General features: G+C 40.1%; 1 protein-coding gene across 15 annotated transcripts in view; it reads right to left on the bottom strand.

The window, feature by feature from the left end:
- The window catches only part of rims1a (regulating synaptic membrane exocytosis 1a), a 120287-nt gene that overhangs the window by 81579 nt on the left and 12640 nt on the right, over positions 1–26068 (bottom strand). For all 15 annotated transcript variants that reach the window (XM_085297648.1, XM_085297653.1, XM_085297657.1 and 12 more), the window contains exon 3: positions 3876–4086. In XM_085297648.1, the coding sequence (XP_085153774.1) occupies positions 3876–4086 (211 nt within the window). The remainder of the gene's footprint in view (positions 1–3875; positions 4087–26068) is intronic.

The following is a 26068-nucleotide window of genomic DNA, read 5'->3' as shown; positions in this document are numbered from 1 at the left end:
AGCATATAGAGCTAAAGCAGACAGCTTAGCTTGCCATAGGAAAGCTCTTTACTCTGTCCAAAGGCCTACCTACCAGCTCATTTCGAGTTCACTAGATAGTAACAATAACAATATAGTAATGTAACAGCTTCTTCTCAACCTAAAATGAATCTTTAAGCCACTGAGGCAACCCAAGTGATTAACAGACTACAGACTGTCCACAAACATTAGCAACAAGTAGTAGCAATCTCTGGTCACAGCTGACTCCATCTAAAATCAAAACTGTGCTGTTTGTGTACAGATTAAACCAACACTTAGTTTAATATTGAGTTTTAGAGGTAGGCATATACTTAAATTAGCGTTAGGCTAAGTGTGATCAATCTACAACCTTTAAACAAACCTAAGCTAATCCGCTAATGAATCTGGCTCTAGAGAAAGAGACATGATAAAAGACACAAGGCTCCGATTCTGCAACAGAAACTATAACAGTTAAAGCAGAACTTTATTTTAAAACCCTGTCCTAGGTTTCGGTGATGACTATCTTTGGTGAACTTGAGCTGTGTGCTGTCAAAATGTGTATTTTTTAATTGTTCTCCAAAGTTTTGGCAATCACTGAATGAAAAATAATCATCAATTCTGTGTCTCCAAAAGATGTAGATTTAGAAAGACACAGATTTGTATCTTAATGGGCACTGAACAACTGAATATTACTAATTTTTCTGTTTGACTGTCTCGTTAAGGAAACTGAAAAAGATTTGCTTCTGTATAAATGATTGTATTCCTTTAGTTATTTGAGTAAATGTCCAGTGGTGGTAAAACTCAAGCCGGTATTCTTGAGTAATTTCATGTCTTCCCTGAGTCGTAACGCATGTTTTCTGTTCACACTGAGCAAAGTTAACAAAGTATAATTAAACAGAAAGTCAAACAAACATTAATAAACAGTGTTGTGAGTCTGCTTGTGTGTATGTGTGCGTACCTGTCAATGTACCTTTCAAAAAGTTTCCACTAAATGTAACGCCCCACCCCCCACCCCCCTGCTGAACTCTCCCCACGTTAGCCACTAACTAATTAGGATGTACTTTTGAGCATTTGTGTGTTTGCGTGTGTGAGGTCATTAAATGCCACAGCGACAATTCAGGGGAGGGGATGTGGGGATTGGGGGGTAAGACGGGATGTCACTTATTTCAGAGGAAGACTTGCCTCCCAGCATCACCACACACGCACATACACCCCACTGTGTGTGTATAGGGCACCTCCGGACCCCTGGCAGAGCGAGACAGAGTGAGAGACACCCCCCTCTCCCATCCACTGCTCAGTCTAATGCCCAATTAACCTTTACCAGGTCTCTCACACACACACATACATGGTAACACACACAGAGCTCAGATACAGTACATTTCGAGAGCACATACAGTACGACCCACGGCTCATCAGCTCCATCTGAGTTCCAACACCTGAGGCCTGATGTGATGTTCAGTGCGTGCTTTTATCACCAGCTGCTTGTAGGAAGTATACTGAGTGTAGATTTAATTTCAATTACTTATTCGTGTTTACAACGTTACCATAATTTAGAAAAAAAAAACATATTGCATCAAATAAGACTTGAATCTTGAGGATAACAGCATAAACTCAGCAGGAAAGCGAACATGCGTAGGTTGGGCACAAACAGCATCAGTCCATCTAAAATCAAACATTCCTGCTGCTCAACCGTCTCAAATTTCCTAGCAATCATTATACATGTCCAAACTTTGGGTCGTTCAGTTTTAATGCAAATCAGAGATGGCTGAGCAGAAACTATTGTAAAAATGTGATGATTTGAGATTTTAGTGACCCAGGTCTTTAATGAAATGTATGCACATATTTAAATAACTTATTTTCTGACTTGTGATTAGAGCGCCATCTGGAATCTCCGGTATTTTGTTCCTGCTGAACAAGACGACATGCTGATTTTTGCTTTAGTGGCACAACTTGTCGTACTTGCTCAATCCAGCAAATACAACAAGTCGATTCATGCTGGAGTCATTTTTGCAACTAAGAAATTTATGTTAAAAAGTATTGCGCGTGCTTTATTTTACATTAAACTATATGCCAATCAGAAATGGTCACTGACTGTCTTTTTCAATATTCGTATTAAGGTGTGCTCAAATATGGGATTTTGCAGGACTGCTGGAGTTTTATTTTTTCATATTATTAGTAGCCAATACTTTTGGGGAATCTGTCCCAAATGACAGATTGTGGTTCATTTTGATGTTGAGAAAGATCAGTGAAAATGTCAGGCTTTTATCTTTGAAATATTCCTGTTCTAACGTTGCCATGTCTGAAAAAAAGGCTCGAAAGTGGGTCAGTGGACGCCTAGGAATAAAACTCTGCATATCTCTTAGTTCAGTATAGTGTACACAAATTTAATAAAAGGAAAATACTTCTGTGTTTATATATATATTAGGGCTGCCACAAACGATTATTCTGATAGTCGACTAGTCACCGATTATTTTTGCGATTAGTCGACTAATCAGATCATCACCCATTGGACGTAAAACCTACAAGCTGTAGGTTGCACCAGCAGCATCTGCTCTTATCTAACTATCATTAGCTTACAGCTTTAAGTGTTTAAGGTGCTAACTAAAAATAAAGACAAGATGGTAGTTTATTAAATTTTAATTAAACTTGCAGATTGTTTCGGTGAAGTTTAATAAACTCCTTGCTATCTAAAATATAACAGGACACCGGAGTAAATTCTGGAGCATCTCACACTTCTGATGATCAGCTGTCTGTTTGACGTTTATTCAGCTGTGTAAAAACTATAACTTTAATCTCAGCCAAACCGATTTACTCAGGAACAAATAAAATACTAAAAAAAAAGCCAAACAATAACATTTTAAAGTTATCTACGTGACGGCCGGGAGTCCGGTGTTCTCACGGCTCTAGTTAGCCTTGCCCCCAGTTAGCTATCGAGCTAGCGGGTAACAGACGTCTCCGAAAACGTCGGAGCGCTTTTGAAAATATGTGGTGTCTTGATAAACTCAGCAGATATTTGAGGTTTACACAGCTACATTCTCGCCTGAAAATATGTTAAACGTTTATTTTGTGACCCAGAAAGAATAATAAGAGTAATATTAAAACTAACTAGCTGCCGCCATTGTTGGAAACTGAGCCGGGCGCTATGAATTCTGGGACACAGCTTCTTCTTCTTCGGGGTTTAAGGGCAGCTGGCATCCTTGTACATGCAGTGCTGCCATCTTCTGTTTCAGTCCGTTATTACACTCTTAAATCCTGCTATTATTCCTGTGTCTTTTGGGATCTTACAAAGCTTCAAACGACGCGTCGACTATTAAATCAGTCGTCGACGATTTTGATAGTCGACGTAATCGTGACTAGTCGACTAATCGTGGCAGCCCTAATATACATTACTGTGTTTTTTACATTAACCTATTTAATTCTGTATTATTGTATCTGTATACTGTTCATTTTACTAACGTATAAAGCAGTTTGGGTTGTAGGATTGTGATCATGTTCTTTTTTACAATACAGAAAAGAATGCATATTGAAGATATAAAAATTAAAGAGCGTGTACATCACTCGATATTATACTTGTGATACTTTTTAATATCCAAACTCTTCAAATGTGACAGTGCTGTATTTCTTCCAGACAGCTGCAGCTCTGTCCGGGAACTGATGCATATTGCTGTTTAGGAGAATGAGTTTCAATTCAACCTTTAATAACGATCAAAGTATTATCTTTTGTCCTCTATTCTTTTTGCCCTTCACACTGAAACGTGTGGAGGATACTGCATCACACTTTTGTGAGGGCAGGTTTAATATTTGCTATATTGCTGTGTGCTACTTCACAAGGATAAAAATATGTGTTTTTGTGCTGAGAAAGTGTAGCCTTCCCTCACCGTGTTGGATCGCAGGGACACACGCCCCCCACAGCGAGCGCAGAACTTGGTCTGGCAGTACGAGCACGGGTTCCCACAGCCATCTGCGAACTTGGTCTTGTGGCAGATGCCACAGGTCGGCGCGTCGTCGCGGTGAACGGCCGAGCCTGCCGCTGCCGTGGCCTGTCGGATCACAGTCTCTCTGTAGCTGGATAACTGCTGCTGGATACCTCTGCAAAAATAAAATCAAACAGAAGCATGAAGACTTCTGCATTTTTGAAAGGAGGCCACGTTATAAGTTACCATCTCAGGATACATTTCAAAAACGAAATGTGCTAATACACTTGAAGGAAAGGATGTGTCAAATGTCACCCAAGCTCTCTTGAATTTCACTGGTGTTTTTTTCACTTCAGTCCAAGCGTATTTTACTCCTTACTGTGTCGTAATCGAGCTCTTTACCGTTTTAGTTTGTGAGGACATGTTTTACTTTCTATTTCACCATCCTCAGCAACAATGCGCGTCTCTGTAATGCTAAACACAGCAATGGTTTGAGCTGTGGATTTATGTGTCACCAATGCTACAATTTACTAATTAGAACAAGAGTATAACTTTTTTTAATGCTAGCATCCACAGCGTCATTATGAAGGTTAATTTATTAAATGTGCACTCATCCCACTCTGTGGACTGGGAGGTAAAGTACAAGTTTGCGGTTCTACCCACATTAAAAACCAAGAAAGAGTCCAGCATGCATATTTTAATCTAAACCGTTAGCTTTTCATAAACTTAACCAAGAAGATTTGTTTTATAAACCTAAGTAAAAAAGAACTGCTTTGCAGCAACACCACTGCCTTAAACTGTAGTTTCTCTAACAACCACTTGAGGCTGGTTAATCTAACTGGCTAATACTCAAAGTATAACACTGCCTCTGCTGGTTTAGTCCTCATGCAGAAGAGCATCCTGCTGCCAGGTGTTCCCCAGGTCAGGGACACAAATGCACCCAGCCATCCATGTGAAGAAAAAAAAATGATTGATCACTTTCTTCCATTGCTCTGTTGTCCAGGTCTCATGTGCACATTGTTATTGCTTTTGGACAGGGGTCAGCATGGCCACCCTGACTGGTCTGCAACTCTGCTGCCCCATGCACAACAAACTGTGATGTTCTGTGTATTCTGACACCTTTCTACCAGAACCAGCCGTAACTTTTTCTATAATTTGAGCTACAGTAGCTCGTCTGTTGGAGCGGACCTCACAGCCGGCCTTCACTCCCCATGTGCATCAGTGAGCCTTGGCTTTCATGACCCTGTTAATGGTTCACCCCTGTTCTGACCACTGCAGACTGGGAACATCCCACAAGAGCTGGAGATTTGGAGATGCCCAAAGCTGGCCCAGTCATCTGGCCATCACAGTTTGAACCTTGTTAAACTCACTCAAAATCTCACACTTTCCCATTTTCCCTGCTTCTAACATCAACTTTGAGGATAAAATACTCACTTGATCCCTGATATATCCCACCCACTAACAGGTGGCATGATGAAGACATAATCAGTGTTATTCACTTCCCATGTCAGTGGTCATAATGTTATGTCTGATCGCTGTAATGTTTAATGTGGCAAAAAAACAGAATGAAATAAAGATCCTGCTGCATCTGTAAAAAAAACAAAACAAAAACAAAAACAAATGTTATGGAAAAATCATAAATCCACAGAATACTACTGCTTTGATCCACTAGGTTTAAGCCTTCCACAGTAATTCCACACACTGTGGATCACTGCAAACGCAAAAAGTTAAAGGACAGAAAGATACAATAAGAAATTACAAAAGAATGATTGTTTTACTGGATAAATAATAAAGAAAGGGGAGGAGAAATGAACTGAAACCACAGTATGAAGGAGACAGTTGTTGCATTAAGTTCAGTCGATATCAGCCACTCTCCACACTCTCTGTGTTTTGGTGCAGTCAACTCTTTTTGTGTGTGTGCTTTTGTTTCAGGCTGCTTTGCCAACACAAGAAACTCTTCGAATCGATATGAGAAAGAGAGGGGAAGAGTATTGGTTTTATCAAAGGCATTACAGTATGCTGATTAATTGGATTTCACACTGTGGAGATTGAGGAGAGAGCAAATAGAGGGGAAACAGACCAAAGAGGAGAAGAGCTGATGAATAAGGTGAGGACAGAGGATGTACTTCTTTATGTTTCACTTCCAAACACTACTCGGCATTCCCATATGGAAAAGAAATAGTAAAAACTTATAAAAGGCTTGCATAAGATGGCCTACTTCATATAGCGAAGGCTTATATGACTTACTCATGAAAGTGGCCACTTTCGTATATTGTTTTAGTAAGTATCCAAAACATACAAGTTTCATTTATATAATTTTTCTAGGGATCTTATATCTGTTTTCACTCTTGTATGCTTTTCATACAAGTTTCACACAAGACAGATACAAACTTTATAAGACTTATATACATCTTTTCCATATGGGATAACATGTACTAGGCTACAGGCATTTATTAGAGCTGAAGAAGACCAGCCAAATTACACATAATTAAAAACTACATTGAGTTAAATGACTACAATCATAATATAAAGACACTGTGATTTAATTTTAAAAGCCTGGAAGAGCACGCAACACCAGTTGGCCAGAGGGGCCAACTGGTGTTGGCCAGAGGGGCCGATGGCGCGATATGGCAGCCTCGCTTCTGTCAGTCTGCCCCAGGGCAGCTGTGGCTACAACTGTAGCTGCCTCCACCAGTGTGTGAATGCGAGAGTGAATGAATAGTGGCATTGTAAAAGCGCTTTGGGTGCCTTGAAAAGCGCTATATAAATCCAATCCATTATTATTATTATTATTACAATCATAATATAAAGACACTGTGATTTAATTTTAAAAGCCTGGAAGAGCACGCGATATAAAAAACAGCAACAAATGCAAACTTACAGACAAGGAGACAAAAGTAGGACAACCATGGTCCAGAGCCCCTTCTCGTCATCTTTTAACACACAATACCCCCCTGTACCAATGTGTTTATGAACAAAAACCTTTAAAAAGTGCACGTTGGGAGGCAGGCAGAAGGCAGGTGTTTCAGTGCTATCTATTCAATTCAATTCAATTTTATTTATATAGCGCCAAATCACAACAACAGTCACCTCAAGGCAGACTGGGACCAGTTTTTTCTGTTTTGACTTGACGTTAAATAAAAAAACTAAAATGAAAAAGTTTAGGTTCAAATATGGCACATGTTGTCTATCTGCAGAAGGTTTCTTTGGCGATCATGGTTAGACTCATCATGACAACACCATCTTTTGCCAAAAACTTCACGCCTTCCATTTCAGACATTAAAGAACTCCTATAAAATTCTGCCTGCCCTGCATGTTTCAGAAGAAAACATCCAGCGGGTCATAATGTGAATCCGCACATCCACACATGTGCTCCTGACCAAACGTCAGTATGTGATGACCTGCAGATGAAAGCGGGTTGACTGTTAGTCCATTCACTGTTTCACCACAGGAAGCAGGTTGAGCATTTCCTCGTCTTGGTCTCATGATACTGAATTTGCCAAGCGACGGGTGGACAAACCATACTGAAGTCTCACATACATGTGTATCTGCGAGGGAATTTCTTTCAACTCACTGCTAAATATGGAATGAAGAATGAGACATAAAGTCCTTTAATATCACGGACATATAGAGCAGCTTAATAGTTCATTGAGGTAAAGCTCAAGACATTTTTTGATGACCATCAGGACTGAGTGAACCCTGTGACAAGTACTGCTAAATGACATGAAAACAAAATAGAGATATAGAGATTTATACAGAGATATTTATTTAAAATATAAGCAAATTACTATAAATGCAACAATCTGTGGTTTAATGATCAGCCTGCAGATAAATTTAGATGTGAACTGAGTAGGGTACAATTTAAGGTTTTACAACTGGAATCTTAAATTATTGACCAAAGAAATCGGTGCATGTGCTGTGTCCCTTAAATGCCACAGGCCTGGCAAAAAAGTGCTCATAGAGCAGCTTTTTGCTAGTAATGAAATAATACGGCAGTGAGCTTAGGGATGGTGTGACATTAATATTTATGATGTGTTAGAGAGGGAAAAGAAAGAGGAAAGGAGCAAGTCGTCAAAGAAGAGGTGGGAAGAGACCTTACAGGAAGAGAAAGTAGATAATTAGAAGAATAGAAGAAAAGGGGAATAACCGGGAAAAAGGAGAAAAGACCCAAAAAATTAAGTTGTAGTAAAATTAGAAGAAAGGAAGGAGGATGGATGAGAAGAAAGACGACAGGAGAGGACATACAGTAGGGAGAAAGAAAGGGAAAAACAAAGAGGTGAAGTGAGGGCGGAAAGCGAGGGGAGGAGAGATGAGGATGAAACGAAAGAAGAGGTGGCAAGAAAAGAAAAAAGGGGAGGAGAGGAAAACAAACCAACAAGTCACAGAGACAGAGAGGATCTATGAAGAAATCAAAAGAAGGAAAAGGGGACATGAAGATTAAAAAGACAGGAGAAAGGGAGGGGAAATGAGGAAAGGAAACAAGGTGGAATGGTGGGGGGAGGAGAACTAAGAGAGACTGAAGAACAGAAGTGGGGAAAAGAAATGCGAAGAGGAGAAAGTGAAAGGGAAGAAGAAGAAGAGGCAAAGCAGAGGAAGATGGAAGAGGAAATGAAGAGATGAAAAGTGAAAAGTGAAAAAGTGAAAGAATGGAGGGACAAAAGAGAAGCAGGGAAGTGGAGTATATAAGAAACACCAACTGTTTAATCGCACTGTCATAAAGACAAACTGCTCCTTATCACAATCATCGAACAGAAATCCATGCCTTTGTGGCAGCCTGGTAGCAAAAGTGCATACAGAGATGAGGTTGTGGCGGAGGAATGGATCACACACAGGACACTCCAGATATTAATGCTCCGTTATTGTTTTTAGATTTATTGCTCTCAGTTTAAATGTATTCTTATCTCTCCATCACACTTTGGGCAGTTCTGGTTACGTATAACAGCACCAACCCTGTTACAGCACTGTCTGTCAGACAGGCCTGCTCCCATCTGATATCTGTATCAGCAGATAACAGAAGACAAGATACTTGTACTGTGTGACTGTTCCCATGTGAACAGTCACAACATAACTTCTCCATCCTGGCGCAACGTTACCTCAGATGCTTTAGGAACAACATCGACTGTAGCTGCTAAACGCAACAGAACACGATTTTCTGCAGCACTACTTACAGACCGGGGCTCAGCGGTGCAGGATGCTCCCCCATCGGCTCAGGCGGTAAAAAAAACTACAAGTTCCAGCAGCTGAGGCCCGAGTAATCAAAGTCCACCAACTAGTTGTTTGCTTGAGATTTGGCCATTGCTCCTTTGGGTGCAACAAGACAAACCGTTGCCTCTAAATACAGCCTTCAGAGATGTCAGGGCCCAGTAGGTGAAATACAAGCTTTACCTCTGTAAATGTTAGCACCTGCTCAAACACACACACACACACACACTTCCTGGGAGTAACAGCCAAAGGGCACAGAGAGGTCACCTGCTGCTGCAGCGCTGCAGGATTTACTTCCTGATCCGTGGCTCTCACTGAGCCCGTCCTAACCCACGGCTCCTGTCAGCTGCTAATAGATTTAGACCAGTATCCAGTACGGACTTGATTTATGGAGCCTGCGTGGTTGGTTATGCGTATTGTCGATCTGATCAATATGACACCAGTTGTCCGTGGGGAAGCCTTCAACCCGAACTGAATAAGATGTTGCTGTTCAGGTTCAGCACGAGAGGGATTTACGTTTAGCTTTTTATGACGATTATCAGCATCTTATTTGTTATTTCAGAGGTGTTACTGTTGATGACGCATGGCTGCAGTCCAAAATAGCTTCTATTGGTATTAGGTCTAATAAATCCATGTTGGCTGGAAGTAAGTATTCCGAGTATTAAATGCACAGAAGGTGATCGGGGCATTTGCTCATCCTTATTACATCTCATTTTCCTCCATCCTCAAGATCATTCTTTGTTGGGGGTTCAGTGAGTTCTTTCATTTTTGCCCCCAAACATTTAACTTCTACCTTTCCACACATTTTGACACATTTTACCTTTGTCTGTTATTTTTCTATTATTTCCATCTCACAGGCTGTATTTAAAAGATGGAAGTAGCCACTGTGAACTCACCCATTTGGGGCCAGTCGTACGGTTGGATATATTTACAAAATGTGATTTTTTTTTTCCGTTCAGTTACCAAATATATGATCCACAGCTACACATCCAGCTAGATTTGATTTAGAAAAGATAAGAGTAGTTATTGTAAAGACAGAGATACAGAGAGCCTCACTGTGTCATGTTGAATTGTCAGCTGGTACCAAACATTATGTTTTCCTTGAGAGAAAAACAGGTTGGGTCTAAACTGGTGCATAAAACTTCAGCAGAATGTATAAAACAGTATTTAAATTGTTTTTTTCATCCCAAATGCTAAATCCAAGCCTACATCCATGCTGCTATTTGCCTTCTATTCTGAAAGTAGTCATTTCCAAAGTGTGGGTCGATGCCCCCTGGTGGGCCGTGAAGGAACTGTTGGTGGGCTACAGTAACTTTGAAATTAAGTATGTAAGGTTACATATTTATATAAATGTATTTGTATAAAAAATAGATGAAAACTGGTGATAGGAGGTGGTTAGTTTCTAATGTTACTCATTACTCTGACCTAAATCTACTGCTCTTGTATTAAAGTTTGTGTGCCAGTGGTAGGTGGTAGCAACAGAGTAGCAATTTATAGTTAACAGCCTGTGTTGTTTGCATTTCTTAAATAAAAATTTCAAGAAAATTCATCACTTTCTCTTATACTTTGAGTAAAGTGAAGATTTCAGATTGGCTGGGCCGAATGGGATTTTCTGTTTTTTTAGGTGGCCGCGGGACTCTTGGCTTTGGGAATGGCTGCTGAAGAGGATCACAGGGGGGATGGAGCTCAGCCCAGCTGATATGGGAGCAGGAAGGGACGACAAGATCACCCAGAGAACATTGAGAAAACACGTGGAGTAGGAACATACAGTATATACACAAAGGCCACAGCCAACCTGAAATGTTTTTTTTTATCTGTGATTTACAGTTATGGGTCAAAGGATTTTGATCACATGACATCCCAGCTTGCGTAAGCCCATAGAGCAAGGGTTCTCAAAGTTCCCCCAAAGTCCCCAAACAGCCACTAGAGGAATTTTGCGCAAGCAAGAAAAGGAAAAGATTTTAATTCATTTAATTCATCCAAATTCATCCACAGTCACCATGAGCCAGACTCTACTCAGATTAGCTAGCTGTCACGTGTTATGTAAAAACTGTAGACTGCCCTCTGGTGGTCAAACTATGCAATGTCAATACACATAACACGGTTGATGTCTCATCTAATATCAACAGAAACTAGGCAGCAGGAACAGTAATGTGCTCTTGTTTCTGTGTGTTTTTGCTACAAATCTAGAAAATCAAGTTATTAAATCCTCTGTCACAGGTGAGAAAAAAACCCATCTCCGTCAAATAACAGCCCTGGAAAATGCAGACATGGATGGTAGTAGATTTAATGAGAGCAAGAGAGTGAGAGGACAGAGAGTGGAGGGAGGGAAAGAGAGGCAGTGAACGAAAAGATCAGAGGGAAACGTACAGAGCGACGGAAACACGGATGGCAAGCTCATTAAGAAAAATATCCATATTCAAATGTAGTGAGACACAAGGTTAAAGCAAAGTGAGAGTAATTTCTTCACTTTCTTCTGCAAACACACACATGCTTCTAACAAACTTGCCTCACTTTCCCATCACAACATTCGATGGAGCTCACTGCTGAACAACTAAAACAATAAACCGTGTGTGTGTGTGTGTGTGTGTGTGTGTGTGTGTGTGTGTGGTGGGCGCATATATAAATATTTTAAACAAAGGATCCATGATTCAAAGCAGAAAACAGCATTAACATAAAGTGTCTCATAATTAAGCTGAGCAGTACTAACAAGCTCTGCTCTCTGACTCTTTGCATGAAGGAAAACCAAAGTTTTGTCCGTGAGAATCTGAAATGATTTGGATCGCATACACATACCAGATACAGACTACAAAAAAAGGACTCCTCATTTAGTCAGGTACTGAGATGGAAAAATCCTGTTTTGGGGTGTTTCACTTGTACCCAAAGAAGAACAATCCCAAACCTGCATTATTTTGTTTAACCTCTTAACATCTGCCAGTGACCTTTCTAGGGTTAGGATTGAGGGTAGTGTGTGTGTGTGTGTGTGTGTGTGTGTGTGTGTGTGTGTGTGTGTGTGTGTGTGTGTGTGTGTGTGTGTGTGTTTTTTCTTTCTTAAAGCATAATGCTAAATAGGAACATTTTCAGAAATGTTTCATATTTAAATGATGTAAGGCTTTTTCCAAGTAATACAGAAAACCTCCAGTGCATTTTAGCCTGTGCCTGAGTTTTATCTTTCCTGTAAAACACATCTCCAACATGAGCAGATGGAGATGCAGCACGACGTGGTGTGGGACTATTTTCTTCTGTGGATAAATACACATTTAGTAGTCGCCCATTTACAGAGGCAGGATGGTATATGTGGGAATGAGTCAAAATAAAGTACAGTTTGGAGTTTCTCACCTAGTGTTACAGCATGCATACTCTTTCACGTGATTCAGTTTATTTTGAAAAGTCTCAACAGGATCTTGACCTTTATTGTGAAAGGTTTATATGGAAAATAAACAAGCGGACACGCGATGGTTTTACCGTCATTGTTGCTAACGACAACGCATAAAAACAGGTGCTTGTCCGTCTGTAGTGTGGTTATATTAAATATAAGAGAAAGAGAGAACTTTAAGAAATTAATATAGCCACTTCAGTGACCATCAAAATGATGAAAAAATATTGCCGTAAACAGTTTATTTTGCGACACCACAAAACAAACAATAGCGTAAAATGAAACGATAGACGTTTATATATCGTTATGTCGATATTTGATTCTACTGAAACCCATAGCATCGCTCAGTTTTATGGGTATGTTTGTGTCTCACTAACAATGGACTGAGCTTCTCAACCTATGAGGTAGAGCTGGGCGATAGAACGATAACGATATGTATTGCGAAATAACTTTTTCTCAATAGAAAAATTAAACTATTGCGATAGGCCTCACCGCTCTTGTCCTCTTAAAAAAAAAAAAAGAACAGCCAATCCAAATTAAGTAGTGCAGAGCCGAACCAATCACAGCTGCAGCGTCACGTCACGTGACTTGTTACGTACAGCACAAGTGCCAAGCCGCACATGTGTATTTGTTTTGGGAAGCAGCCAGCCGCTGTGCCGCCCGGGTATTGGAGGAAATGAGTGTGCCGACTAGAGAAAAATCAACCAAGAGCATAACCAAAGGTTACCGAAGATAAAACAGATGATGGTTCCAACGCCGGAGAGATTGTCGAACAGAAGAGCCATAGAAGTTCCGTAGTGTGAAGGTATTTCGGCTATTTCAAGTCAAACAGAGTAGCGCGCACTGTAAATTGTGCTGAAAGCAAGTCTGGAAATACAATAAACCGGTGCATGCTCAGTCTCTGACTGGAAGCGCTAATTCGTCATTCGGCTTTTGTCAGACTAAAGTAACTGTTAAAACTGTTTGAAAAGCTCAGCTATACAACAAGGAGAGATTGAGAATTTCCTTTTAGTTCTCAGTTTATTTGATATTGACAAAAGTTAGTCAATTTACTAAGATTTATTTTTAGAATTAATATTTTGTTTCTAAGTGGAATTGACAATTTAGTCTGTTTTGTTTGTTCTATTTTGAGACTTAAACGCTTTAGCGGCTGCCTTTTGTGTAGTTTGCAATATTTGCCTTTATTTATCTGAAAAAGTCTCATGTTCCTTAAGTACATCTCCCCTGTTGAACTTATTATGGGAAATAAATATTTCAATCAAAACAAGCTGCTGATTATTTCACATTTTACTTGTGAGCAACGGCACATTTAAATCTTACATATATAGTTATTTGGCTTATATCGTGATAGATATCGTTATCGCCTGAAATGAAAAAAACATATCGTGATATGAAAAAATCTCATATCGCCCAGCTCTACTATGAGGCCAGCAACTTTCTTCTGGTTATATGCACATGCACAATGTGGACAAATCTATATTCTTTCATGGGAGATTGCTAGAAACCACTGTGCTATGAAGGTACCGCTGGCTCTGTTATCACTGCTCTGAGATCAGTTTCTCCACCTTTTACTACCATTAGCTAGTAAATTAACTTCTGTCTTTCATTGTCATAAGATATATGTTTACTCTTACTGACCATGATTTAGAGAACTTAGAGCAAAGTGAGAAGTTTTTAATAACTTTTAATAATACAATACAAGGCAAAGAAAGCCTTGATGATGGAGAGGGGATGTCAACTTCTGCCACAGCCAAATCGAACAGATGTAGGCTCCACCAGCATTTTCAAATTAGCATCTAGAAAAACAGTGGGTTAAATGAATGTATGAAGTTCAACCACCTGTTTTGCTATAACACCATTTTAATTTTTAATCAGCATTTAAAATTCTCCTGTAGATATTAACAGTTTATTATGTCCCACAGTGCTCAATGCTTTTATTTCAGCTGCAATGTTTTAAAATATTAATATAATGCTGGCTTGGGCCACGCCAAACACCTCCAATGAGCTGAAGGAGGTGGCTAAGAAGAGGGAGGTCTGGTTATCTCTGCTTAGACTGCTGCCCCTGTGACATGAAACCAAATAAGAACCTGGAGGAAATCCAATGGATGGATGGATGGACGGATGGACATCTTGAGTTTTGCAATCTTATTTTCAGCAGATAGTTCCTGGTTGGTTTCTTTATGTTTATATTCTCAGGTCATCTTAATTCTAGTTTAGTTATCTAGGTTTTGTTAATGGTTATAGTTTAGATTCAATTTCTTATTTCAGTTCATCCTTCCTCTTCCATTTTTCCTTTGTCATGTTGTCATCTCTGATTTAAGAATTCTCATGTTTTGGATTTCCTGTTTTATTTTGATAGTCTCTTGTCTCTTGTGTTTTGTATTTCGTTTTACTTTCCCTGCCTTGTCATCATGGATTAGTTGAGCTGTGTCTCTGCAAACAAGAAGAAGACTTACAGTAAGAATATAGCCCATCATGTAATTGAGTTCAGTGTCAGAATTTTGAAGATTGCAGACTTTCATCCAAAGTCAATGTGTTTGTTTGTACTTGATGTTTAATATGGTGCTAAGGCTAGCTTCATTAAAGGTGCCCTAATGGGAATACCAGCTATGTTAGCAGAACACACCAACTATAACTAAATACAATAAAATTTGAGCTGTACGTCAAGCAATTCATGGTTTTAGCATAAACATATAATCATTTGAAGAATACAATTTTAATGTTACTGATGAGTGACACAGTTAACATTGATCATCTCATTATAATGCAATGATATGGTGCAAAAATCTTGCTTCCTGGACCTAAACAAAACCACATGCCATGGCAACAGCACTCACTGATGGCAGCTACATTCCCTACAGTGTAAATGAACTGGTATGTATATAGCACTTTTCTACTCAGAGCACTCAAAGTGCTCTTTACTACAAGCTGGGAGCACACAACGTGTTATTCCATGCCTTTAATTGCTTTTGAAATGTTCTTGGGTATCTTATCCTAGAGCACTTCAACTTATGGTTTCCAAAGAAGCTTGATCCACATATGCTTCAACAACGTACAAGCGTGAGGTTAGGGGTTGCCACCTCAGCATCTTGTCAGGTTCATCTCTTGCTAATGACCTACTAAATTTTATTCAGGTGTGTTACAGCAGGGGCACATTTAAAAGTTTCTGAACTCCAGCCCTCGAGGACTGGAGTTTGACACCCCTGATCTAAAGGATCCACTAACAGTGTCAGTGGACAGGGGCAAGTGGCAGACACCACAGGCCTCCCCTACAGGGCCCTTGTTCACGCTTTGATGGATCAGAGCTTTTTTAGTGGCACAAACGTTACTTAAACATAACTATGCAAGTTTTATTGTGGTCAATGTTAGGTGTGTATCACATCTATTCCTAGAATTGCACATAGGGTTCTTGAGTTCACTGCAAAAACAACAATTAATCTTCAGGCTAATTGCCAGAGAGTGAACGAGAGGCTTTTTGGGACCTGATGAAGTTGCCCATATAACCTTATTACCAGCAAACAAATGCACCAATTCTTCACCAACACTGTCTTTTTGATTTATATCAGTTGAATCTAAAGCAACCAGCCGTTTTAGGAACTTTAATTACTAATGTGTTTCATGTTTTTTTAAATAAGAATTTAGAATGGGAAATCAGAAATGCTGCACAGCTTTGTTGAACTTTTACACAGAAATATGCCAGTCTGTACAGGCTAAGTTAAAACATACTAAGCAACGATGCAGTTTTAATGAAGATTTTCTTAAATTTTAACCACAGTTGTTACAGTGTGTCCTCTCTGCCTTTCAATTTCCCCAAAAATGCTTCCAAAAATGGTTCTGGCTTTGTCTCTCTCAGAGCCTGGCACCTCATTCAAAGCTTAAAGTTACACTTAAACAACTCCAAAAAAGTTAAAGACCCCAGCCTTGACATGACAGTCGATGTGTCCAAAAATAAGGCTGATAAAACAGCTGAGTCTTACAGTCCTTGAGCGTCATTACCACTTCTAAGCCAAACGCTGGCACCGCATTCACTCGTCCTGGGCGTTCACAAAGAGTGGGGGTTGGGGAGGAGGGATGGGTTTGGGAGGGCATCAGGTTGGGAATGGGTGCCAGCTTCAACTCGTTTCCTGTAGTGACTCAGGCCTCTACGGCAGCGTATGAGTCACTCCTCCAGTTCCGGGATCGATATTCAAAAAAGCAGGGAGACATGAATCAAATAACAATGAGTCAGTGTCAGAGAAAACCACCTCATGGCCATTTAGAAATTAACCGCTCCAACTTTTCCTCGTCTCATTTTCTTTCTAACACTTTTTGAAAAGCATTTTTAACTGACTTCAGACTCTTGTTACTCCATTCTGTTGTGAGATGTTTCACTCTCTCCAATTCTCAAACTTGTCTCGCTGTCACCATCCTCTTTTCCTTCCTTCCCTCTCTCTGCTGTCTTCAATCTATTCCACACACACACACACACACACACACACACACACACACACACACACACACACACACACACACACACACACTTTTACTGTAGTCATCTACAAGACTGATTGAAACTCATTTGGTGTCCTATAATAGATGAGTATTAAAAAACTTTCCTCCTCCTCCATGCTATTTGTGAGATTGAATAGAAGGTAAAGTGCATGCCAAAATTAAAGACGAGTTTCCTGTTTGCAGCAGCCGTGTGTGCCTGTGTGTGTGTCTGTATGTGTGTAATGTGGATACACAAAAGGCATTTATTGGTAGACAAAAGGAAAAAAATCCTCCTCCTCTCCCTTTAACACCTTATTCTTTGCAGAAAATACTTTATCACCTTTGCAGGCTTCAAATTGTGAAACTAGTCACACGCACACTGCAGTTATTAGGCAATCATGAAATGCATGTAAGAAACAAATGACAAAATGAGTCAAAACTACGGTGTATTATAATCTACATATAAAAAAGACGTGTAGGATCCAGGTAAAGTTAGCCATCTAAACTAACAAGTTATTCCAGAACTTCTAGTATGCACAGTCAGAGACATTAGAAGAGACAGACACACAACAAATGGAAATCTGTGGACATTAACAAGGGAAAACACTTTTAAAGAACTTGTTTTTGAGGGAAGTTTGGGCAGTTAATCAGGTCGAGGTGACCATTGAACTCAAAGGATTTTTTCGATTTTTAAAAAAGTGAATAGGTGTTTCCAGACGGCTCCCCAGTTGCAAAACTATGTCCTACAAGGAATTTGGCACATTAAATATAAACCAACCACTTCATTCACATTGAGCTTGAATGTCACATAGTAAACAATACTAAACAATTCAAGTGTTCAACCCTCCAGCAAAGCAAGCTCAAAGAAGTTCAAAACCAGCTAGGCTTTCAATTATTCATTAATTTGTTGGGTTTGTATCACAGTCTTATCTGTGACTCAAAGGTGGTGGCCTGCAGGCTACCACCTACACTGATATTTATAAGAGTGGAGGAAAAAAACAGATACAGCACAGTACTGTGATAATTATAAACATGTCGCCTCCTATCAGGCTCGTTTGACCTGATAGGAGGCGAACAGCTGCAGTTTGACTTGTACTGACTGCAGTCGCTCTCAGAAACATTTTTGAAGGTTTGTAAATAATTGCTATCAAAAGTATGATGCAGACAGCAGCACAACTCGAGCGGACTCTACTCAGCTGGATGCCAGCCGGTTGTATTCTGTAGAACAGGAAGGTTCTTGAGTGCAAATGTTATAGTTACATATACACATATCTTGACTAAAGTACTGGTACTATGGGTAAAGTATTGTGATAACATCGCGATGTGTCTGGTGAATCCCACGTCTTCAATAAGCATTTTCATTAGAGCGCCCCATAAGCAAAATAAAGGCTATCCCAACTTTGACCTTTGTAGAAGACAGGGCTTTAAAATTAGTCAAATTGAAGGGGCTGCTTTGAGGCACCAAAAACTGTACCGTGGTAAATGTGTGGGGCCTTGGGGCCATGGGACACTACTATTAGCATTTTTAGCCTTGGTCCAGCCTTGTATTTATTTGTGGGTGAATAGAACAAAGAACTGAAAGTAAATCTACATGCACACTTGGAAGAGATCAAATCATAGGCAGTTTTCGGCAGGAGGAGGGATTACCGTCAGCTCTCCATTATGCCATGGGTGTGGTGTGGAGCTCATAAAAGATAGGAACAGACTTGTTGGGGGAAAATAAACTACTTGAACGCAGTGTGCACAAATGAATTTTCAAAAAATGAGAGAGTGAGATCTAGTCCACCAGGGACCCAGACAATGCTATAGCACGAGCCACTATCAAGCCATTAGTTAGAGAGGAAGAAGAAGCAGAAGCCAAAGAAAATCTCTTTATATTGTTCAGAGACAAACTTAGAGTGAAATTCAGATTTTCCAATTTTATTCTTAAAGGGATTTACACGGGTGGTGTACACATTGACACACAGACCCAGTAAAACAAAATTACCCAAGCTGGTCCCAGACTGGGTCTGGCTCCTTAGAACTGGTTGGACAGTTGAAGACATCCAGAGTCTTATATTAATATTTTCCCTTAAAACCTGTTTTTTTAAATAACTTGTTAATATCCACCAGCTAGCCAGCGATCTGGTTGGTGTCATGGTTTTCCCCTTATTAGAATACCCTAAGGAACATTTTATATAGTTAAAGATCCTTTTTTTTCAATAACACCAACCTTCTTCTGTGCCTGCCTCTCCATTAGAGCATGTATGTGCTGTGCTGTGGCATGGCTGCTCACCATATGGCAGCAGGGACACGGAGAATCTCTTGCTCTCTAGTTTTCTCTCTGTGTGCCAAGCTCTGCTGTTCCTCCTCCATCCCTTCCCCTCCCTCTCTTCCGTCAGAGAACTCACCATGCTGAGCTGCCTGGGTGTACTCTCACCTCCCCCACTCCCTCCATCTATCTATGCTCCCATCCTTTCCTTATATCACTCTCTCTCCTATGCCCCTACAGTTTCTGATGGAAATCATAACTTTTTTTTTTTTAAGCTGGGTTTGAAGGTTTGAAATCTTATAGAAAAAGAACAGATTATAGTTTTGGGAAACCCCGCCAAAGGGAGGAGGGAGGGGGGATTATTCCAAAACTGACAGTGGTAATTTAGTACGCATCATGATGAGGGTACAGTATGCACTGCTTCTCAGCTCGCTAAATGATTTTCTCTTTCTCGTCATTTCTTCCTCTACTTTTCTCACCTCCCGTTCCTGCTCCTTCTCCTCATATACTTCTCTGACTGCTTTTCCACCCACTCTCTCCTCATCCTCGCTCTTTCTCACTTCTTGCCTCTCCTTTTCTTTACCACTCTAATGTGCCTTCCTCATTCTGTTGAAATGATGCTCATCTTGCAATCGTGAAACGCATCTCTGGAAATAAAAATGTATCTTGACTCTTCCGACAAATTTCATCACTGGTTTGTCACCGTCTGAAGCAAGCAGCTCTCGCTCACGAAGGCCTCTGCTGCAGGGAATGCCTGTGCACTCAAACTACTTTCACTCCTTGGTTTATCTCAGTAGAAGTAAGAAACCCTGCTTTTAAACTGCATTCAACAACAGTCAGGCAATGTTTTGTCTTTTTTTATGAGCAGTCTTTGTTTCCAATCAAACAAGACAAAGGGCAAATTAACTGTACAGAAAAGATGGACATACTTGTGACAAACTCGGACATGTTTGAAATTCTCTGCCAACATTACTTTCGTTACTTTTAAAGCATTTATAGCACCCTATAAATCTCCATTACAATGTGAGGGGCTTTCTCTCGATGTTGTTAATCAAGGTCTGTGCCTCATCCCAGTTCTCTTCCGGGGGGCTGCTCGAAAAGCACAGAAGCAGCGAGAAAATGGCTAAAAAGGAAAAAATGTGAGGAGAGGAGTGAGAAGAAACTCTGGCTCTGTCATGTAGACTTAATTACTCAGGCTCACACACGCTAACATACAAACACACACTTATAAATAGACAAATACCAAGGGATGACTTTTTTGGGGGGAGGGGATTATTTTTAAGATGAGATAAAGCACCGAGTGTAGAACAGTGAAGGAGAGTGAGTGAAATGAAGCCAAGCTGTAAGAGAAAATTAAAAAAATAAAACACAGAACAAAAGATAAATTTAAGGAGAGAGCGAAGGAGAGCGAGGCAGGACAGATGGAGAGAGCACCAGAGCCAACGGTGGAGCTAAGTGGGTAGTGTGCTCCCCAGACAGCGCTCCATATGGCCTGGCAATGCCATACACAGCCAGGCAGCACAAACACATGCATACACACTGCACTCAGACACACACAAGTACCCAAACACTCCCCGCACAAACAATCAAATTCACACACGTAGTGCATATTGACACATTACCATGTACCCACACATGTACAGAGTTCAGTCTGAGGAGCGATGCGACTCCAGCCGCTCTTTTAAAGAATACTAAACCATCACGTTTGATGTGTTGATATTTGGTGTTTGAAGGCACCAAATTTACTGTAAGCACAAAAAATTTAGGTTAGCGGCAGCAGAGATTTGTCCAGCTGGACAGATTTATATTTTACTGCGTGAAGGGGAAGGAGAGCAGTTTTGTGCAGCCTTCAGTTGTCTGTTCACCGAATTCAGTATGTACAACATTTGTTCGTGTGATTTTGAGCCAAGACGTGACAAGAAACGTTTTTTTCTTTTTTAAATCGTCGCTCTCAGATATTCGTCCAATGCTGCGGCTGCTGCCCATAAGCCAATACATGAGCCTGCGTAATCGTTGTGTTGCTCCCAAGCATTGAAAAATTTGGAGGGTCGTGCCAGGAAGGGCATCCTGTGTAAAAGGTTTGGCAGTCCAAACATGGAGATAGACCAGGGCGATGTGACCAAAAATATTTATCACGATATATATTTGAAAATTTGCGATAACGATATAACCGATGATATAATTGACACTAGACAAATTACTTTACAACTCCACAACTTTATTAGTGCAAAAAAAAACCCCATCAATGTATTTTCACTTGAACAAGCAGCTGTTTTTATGTGCATTAAAGTTATATAAAAATGTAACAGTGCAAAATTTCTTGTTGACAGTTTAACCAAAAGGCATTTCCAGTGGAAACTGGCCGACATATCCTCAGCATAACCATGTATAATATCCACAAAACTTAAAAGAAGTTATACACACACAATACGGTAATATTATGTTGAAGCACAGTACGTATCACTCCGCGAGGCTCCTGCCTACGATAGCCGTAATGCTCCGACAATCCATCAAGCGGTGCGGCGTCGTAGCTCAGCAAAGTCGTACTAAAACATTTGACAGATTTTCGAGCGCCGTGTACATAAAATCGTTTCGAGGTCAGTAAACACAACCAGAACTCATACATAAGGCACACGAGATTATAAGGGGCTCTGTCGATTTTCAGAAAAGTCAAAGGATTGATTTTAAGTGTATTTTCCAAAAAACACGGTAATAACGACGGCCCGCTAGCATGCTCTACCAAAAATAGTGCTTTGTTGTGTATCTGACGGACGAAAGCTAAACCAGTTCCACACTGAAGTTTTCACATTTTTACAAACCAATTCTGGTTCATCCGTTTCATTCAGCAATACGCTTTCGCCCTCATTCTTCGTCGCTGCCATGCTTTTTCCACCATGTGTGTATGAAAACAAAGGCACTGCGCATGTGTGTTTTACCCAAATTTTATCGCGATATTTCATTTTCTTATCGTTGCCCAACATTATACCGGTATTACAGTGAACGGTATGATATGGAGATCACAGTGATTCCATACCTGATTGGTCCAGGCCTGGAAAGAGGCGGCTGTGGCGAAGGTAGCAGCCCAAAGAAGAAGAAAAAAAAGATGGCTTCTAACGCAGTTTTAGTAAGTCCTATAAAATTTGCCAACACAACACGTAGCAGAAAACAGGAAGGTAGATTTTGCCCAGTTACCTGACAGAAAGAGCAGAGGGTGAGATAAAGTGACCAGCAAACTTTGCAGCCCTTCAGTTTATAGTTACTACTTTGATTTTATGTTCAGAATACCGGTACATATCGCTGCATGTAGAATAATAAAGTAATACTTAGGAATTGGATCTTCTGAGATCTTCTAAGGTCTAAACCATCATCTGTGACCCTACCCCTGACCCTAAATTATTATTTTTTTAATCTATTTTGGTCTTTCCCAATTAAGGTGGTTGTTGGATTGTCTTTAGAGTTGGAAACCCTGCTTCTGAGGGTGCAATCATTCTCTGAAACCGCAGTTTCAGTATCAGAATTAGAGAAACTTTATTAACCCCAGAGGGAAATTAAGTTGTCATAGCAGCAAATATACAACAAACATCAAGCACTTATATAAAATGAGTGTAGAAAAAGAGATATTGATAGATAAATATTAAGATAAATAGACAAATATAGGGATAAAGGTATAAATATGCATATACATATAAATATAAAAGGACAACAGTGTGCAAATATTTGTCGTGGTGTACAAAAGTGACAGGATGCAGGTTCTTTTATATCTTGGTTTTTGGGCGATGGTTTTGATTCGTAAACTTTTTTGAGGGAGGGGCTGGGCGGCTGGTTGAAAACTGGAAGGAATGAGAAAATTTGTCTTTGAGTCTTTGAGCTAGCCTTTTGAGTTTTGACTTTTAAGTTTGGTGAATTATGTAGCTGGGAGGGACACGAAGTAAAACTAAATACCAAACACACTAAAACAGAAACTAGTGGATATATTAGAAAAGGATGTTGAATAAGGAGCTGCTGGGCAGGATGAAAAGACTACAGAGGAGAATCATGGATGTAGTGAAGGAGGATATACAGAGGGTTGGCGTGACAGAGGCGCACAGAGAATACGGTGAGGTGGAGGCAGATGAGTCGCTGTGGCGTCCAAGGGTAGGGTATATTTAAATCTCAAACAGATTCAGAACTGATCTGTACAAGCCTTATTCCTCCAGTAACAATTCAGAGAAATTTTGACCCAGCACCCTTGCACAACGCAAGTTATTTTGCTGCCTCCAGAAGCTTCTCTTCCCTTTGCATTGTGATTTTTCTAGCTGTTTCTTCACTAAATTTCTCTGCTGCTTTTTTACGTCTTACAGGTGGCGACTGGTTTAAGGGCAAATAAGTTGACTGAAAAACAATGAAGTTTAGTCCCCTTGAAAACCACGAATGGACCCTCCAAAAAGCACATGTGCATGGTCCATGCGTGATGTTTTAGAAAAAGGGTTCATATTTGTGTTCATGACAAAAAACGTTCTTTAGTGCAACACTAAGCTACACGCTTGAACATCTTTGTTTGAGTCACGCTAATCATATCATATCATTTCAATCCTTTCTGCTGATGTCTGTATAGCAACCTCCAGTCAAAACCATTCACGTATCTGATGCTCACTGTGAGTCTTATTCAGTACGCATGGAAACCTCTCACACGTACAGAAATGTGAGCGTGTGTCAGGTCCCTTCCAGATCCCCGCTGAAGCAGAGACTTGCGGGAAGACCAGGATAACTGCCAATCCCTGTAGGGAGTAAGGAAGTGACTCCTCGCCAATCCCAGGGCTCACCGAGGTTACTATGGGGCTGCTGGGCCATTGCCATGGTACCCTGCCATCAGGGGACACCTGGCCAACTGCATTTGTTGATGTGAGGTGTAAACATCCTTACACCGCAGTACATCCATGCTGCCTCGACATTAGCTCTGGGGGAGCGATGAAGATTTTTGGACTATGGGAACAGTCCAAAAAAGTGTCAACCCTAAACAGAGACAATAATCAATCAATATTATGAAGGCTATACTTCCAAATGTCATGTAATTATTTCAATAACTTTACACAAAAAAAGGTTGAAATTCAATTTCATAAAAGCCTGAGTAATTATTAAGATAATTAATTTTGGCAAATTAGTATTCTAATAAACACAGGTCACTGCGCAAAATATGATAAAATATTAATAAAACAAAACATACTCATTGAAAATAACACAAGTTCTTTACTGACGTACATTGTGACAATAGTAAGATAACTGGATGAAAGCCCTGCATATGGTGATTAACTACAGATGAAGGGTTACTTGTTCCCATACAGACAGAGAAAACGCTACAACTCCTGGTTTTATTTTTTAAGGGTTTTTTTTTTTATAGATTGAAAACGAAGCCATGAGATTAACTGAAAAAGTGGACAGTATTCAAGTCTAGAATAAAATGTTTTTTCTCACAAAGCTTCCAGATTACCAGCAGCTCAACCAGCAGCTCACCAGAAGTCTATTGCTGTGACTACTGAGCTAATCAACCTGACAAACGTTTGGCATAAACTGACAATCACGAGCCAGGTTTGCTCCCTACGGTTTTTACAATATTTCTGTGAGTTATAGGGATGTCAATCCAGAAGCGGTTCTTGTATAGAAACACTTCCCAGTAGTCTGTTTGCCTAACGATTCCGCTTATCGGTTTCACTTGTACTTGAGCTACAATCAGCTGATTATAGTTCGGCACCTGCACAGACAGCATGCTAAGGCTAAACTAGCCAGGAACCCAGAGTGATGTTAAAGCTGAGTGAATGCTGACCCCAGCCCAGCAGTCAGACCCTGAACTTCAACAGGTAACAAATGGATGAGCAGTCAGACTGTAGCCTCCATTTCTACCTGCTCATTTTTCTATAGTAAATCACCGTGGCGATGGCTTTAAAGTCTCTTTGTGCTGGTTTCCATCTTTGCTTTGTATTCAAAACTAAATGCTAACAGAAAGATCATATGTCCTCATTAGGATAGGGATTTGTGTTAGTGTAGGCCTCTAGCCTGTTGGCTTAAATTGTTAAATGCTAATTATAAAACAATGTGTTTCAGGTCATTTTATAAAGAAATGCAAAAGTAATGTATTGAGTAGTGTAATGAATTACTGTCTCCTGGGAGTAACAAACTAAATTACTTTTAAGGAAAGTGTTCTGTGTAATATGTGTAATACATCCACTCCACTCTGATCACAACAAAAAGGGGGAATTCCTCCAACATGCACACACTTTGCAATGCAAATAAGCCAATGAGAATCGATAAGAGAATCACAATCTCTAAATTCTTAAGAATTACCATTCTCAGTGAGTAAACATTACACTGAGGTGTACTTAATAACTAGTTGATCAGCTCATATCGAGTTGATCAAAAGAATGGAGCACCATACCATAATGTTAATTAATTAAACAATCATTTTCTGCCAACTTCACCAGACACATATTTACCTAACAGCCAACAAGATTCCACAGCTGAGACACCTTATATGCTGCTAATTGGCAATAGATGCTGTTCATAAGATTTTATCTTTCTGGCTAACAATGCTAGCTCAACTTGGTCAGTAGGTGACCAGCTTATTAGCCACTATGATAAGGTACAATAAGCTAAAAAGACTTCAAAGGTTACAAACTTTTGATTGACCAGTGTCGGAGTGTTAAAGAACAGCTTTGAAATTCTCATGAGTTGTCGCAAAAGAAAAATTACCATCATAATCCAGCTACCCCTTCGGCGCCAGCTGTGGGCTCAAGGCCGGAGCCGAACAAAAACTCCCTGATAACAACTGTGTTGAGTCTGTTCCTTCCCATTCCATGCAAGGCCACCTGGGTTGGCTGGAAGACT

The sequence above is a fragment of the Mchenga conophoros genome, linkage group LG13 (genome assembly GCF_057382185.1).
Source record: "Mchenga conophoros isolate Kocher_MC1m ecotype Shallow Benthic linkage group LG13, M_conophoros_male_GT1.1, whole genome shotgun sequence".
Classification (NCBI taxonomy): Eukaryota; Metazoa; Chordata; class Actinopteri; order Cichliformes; family Cichlidae; genus Mchenga; species Mchenga conophoros.
Note: the sequence above shows the minus strand (reverse complement) of the source record. Positions and strands in the feature narration are given on the sequence as shown.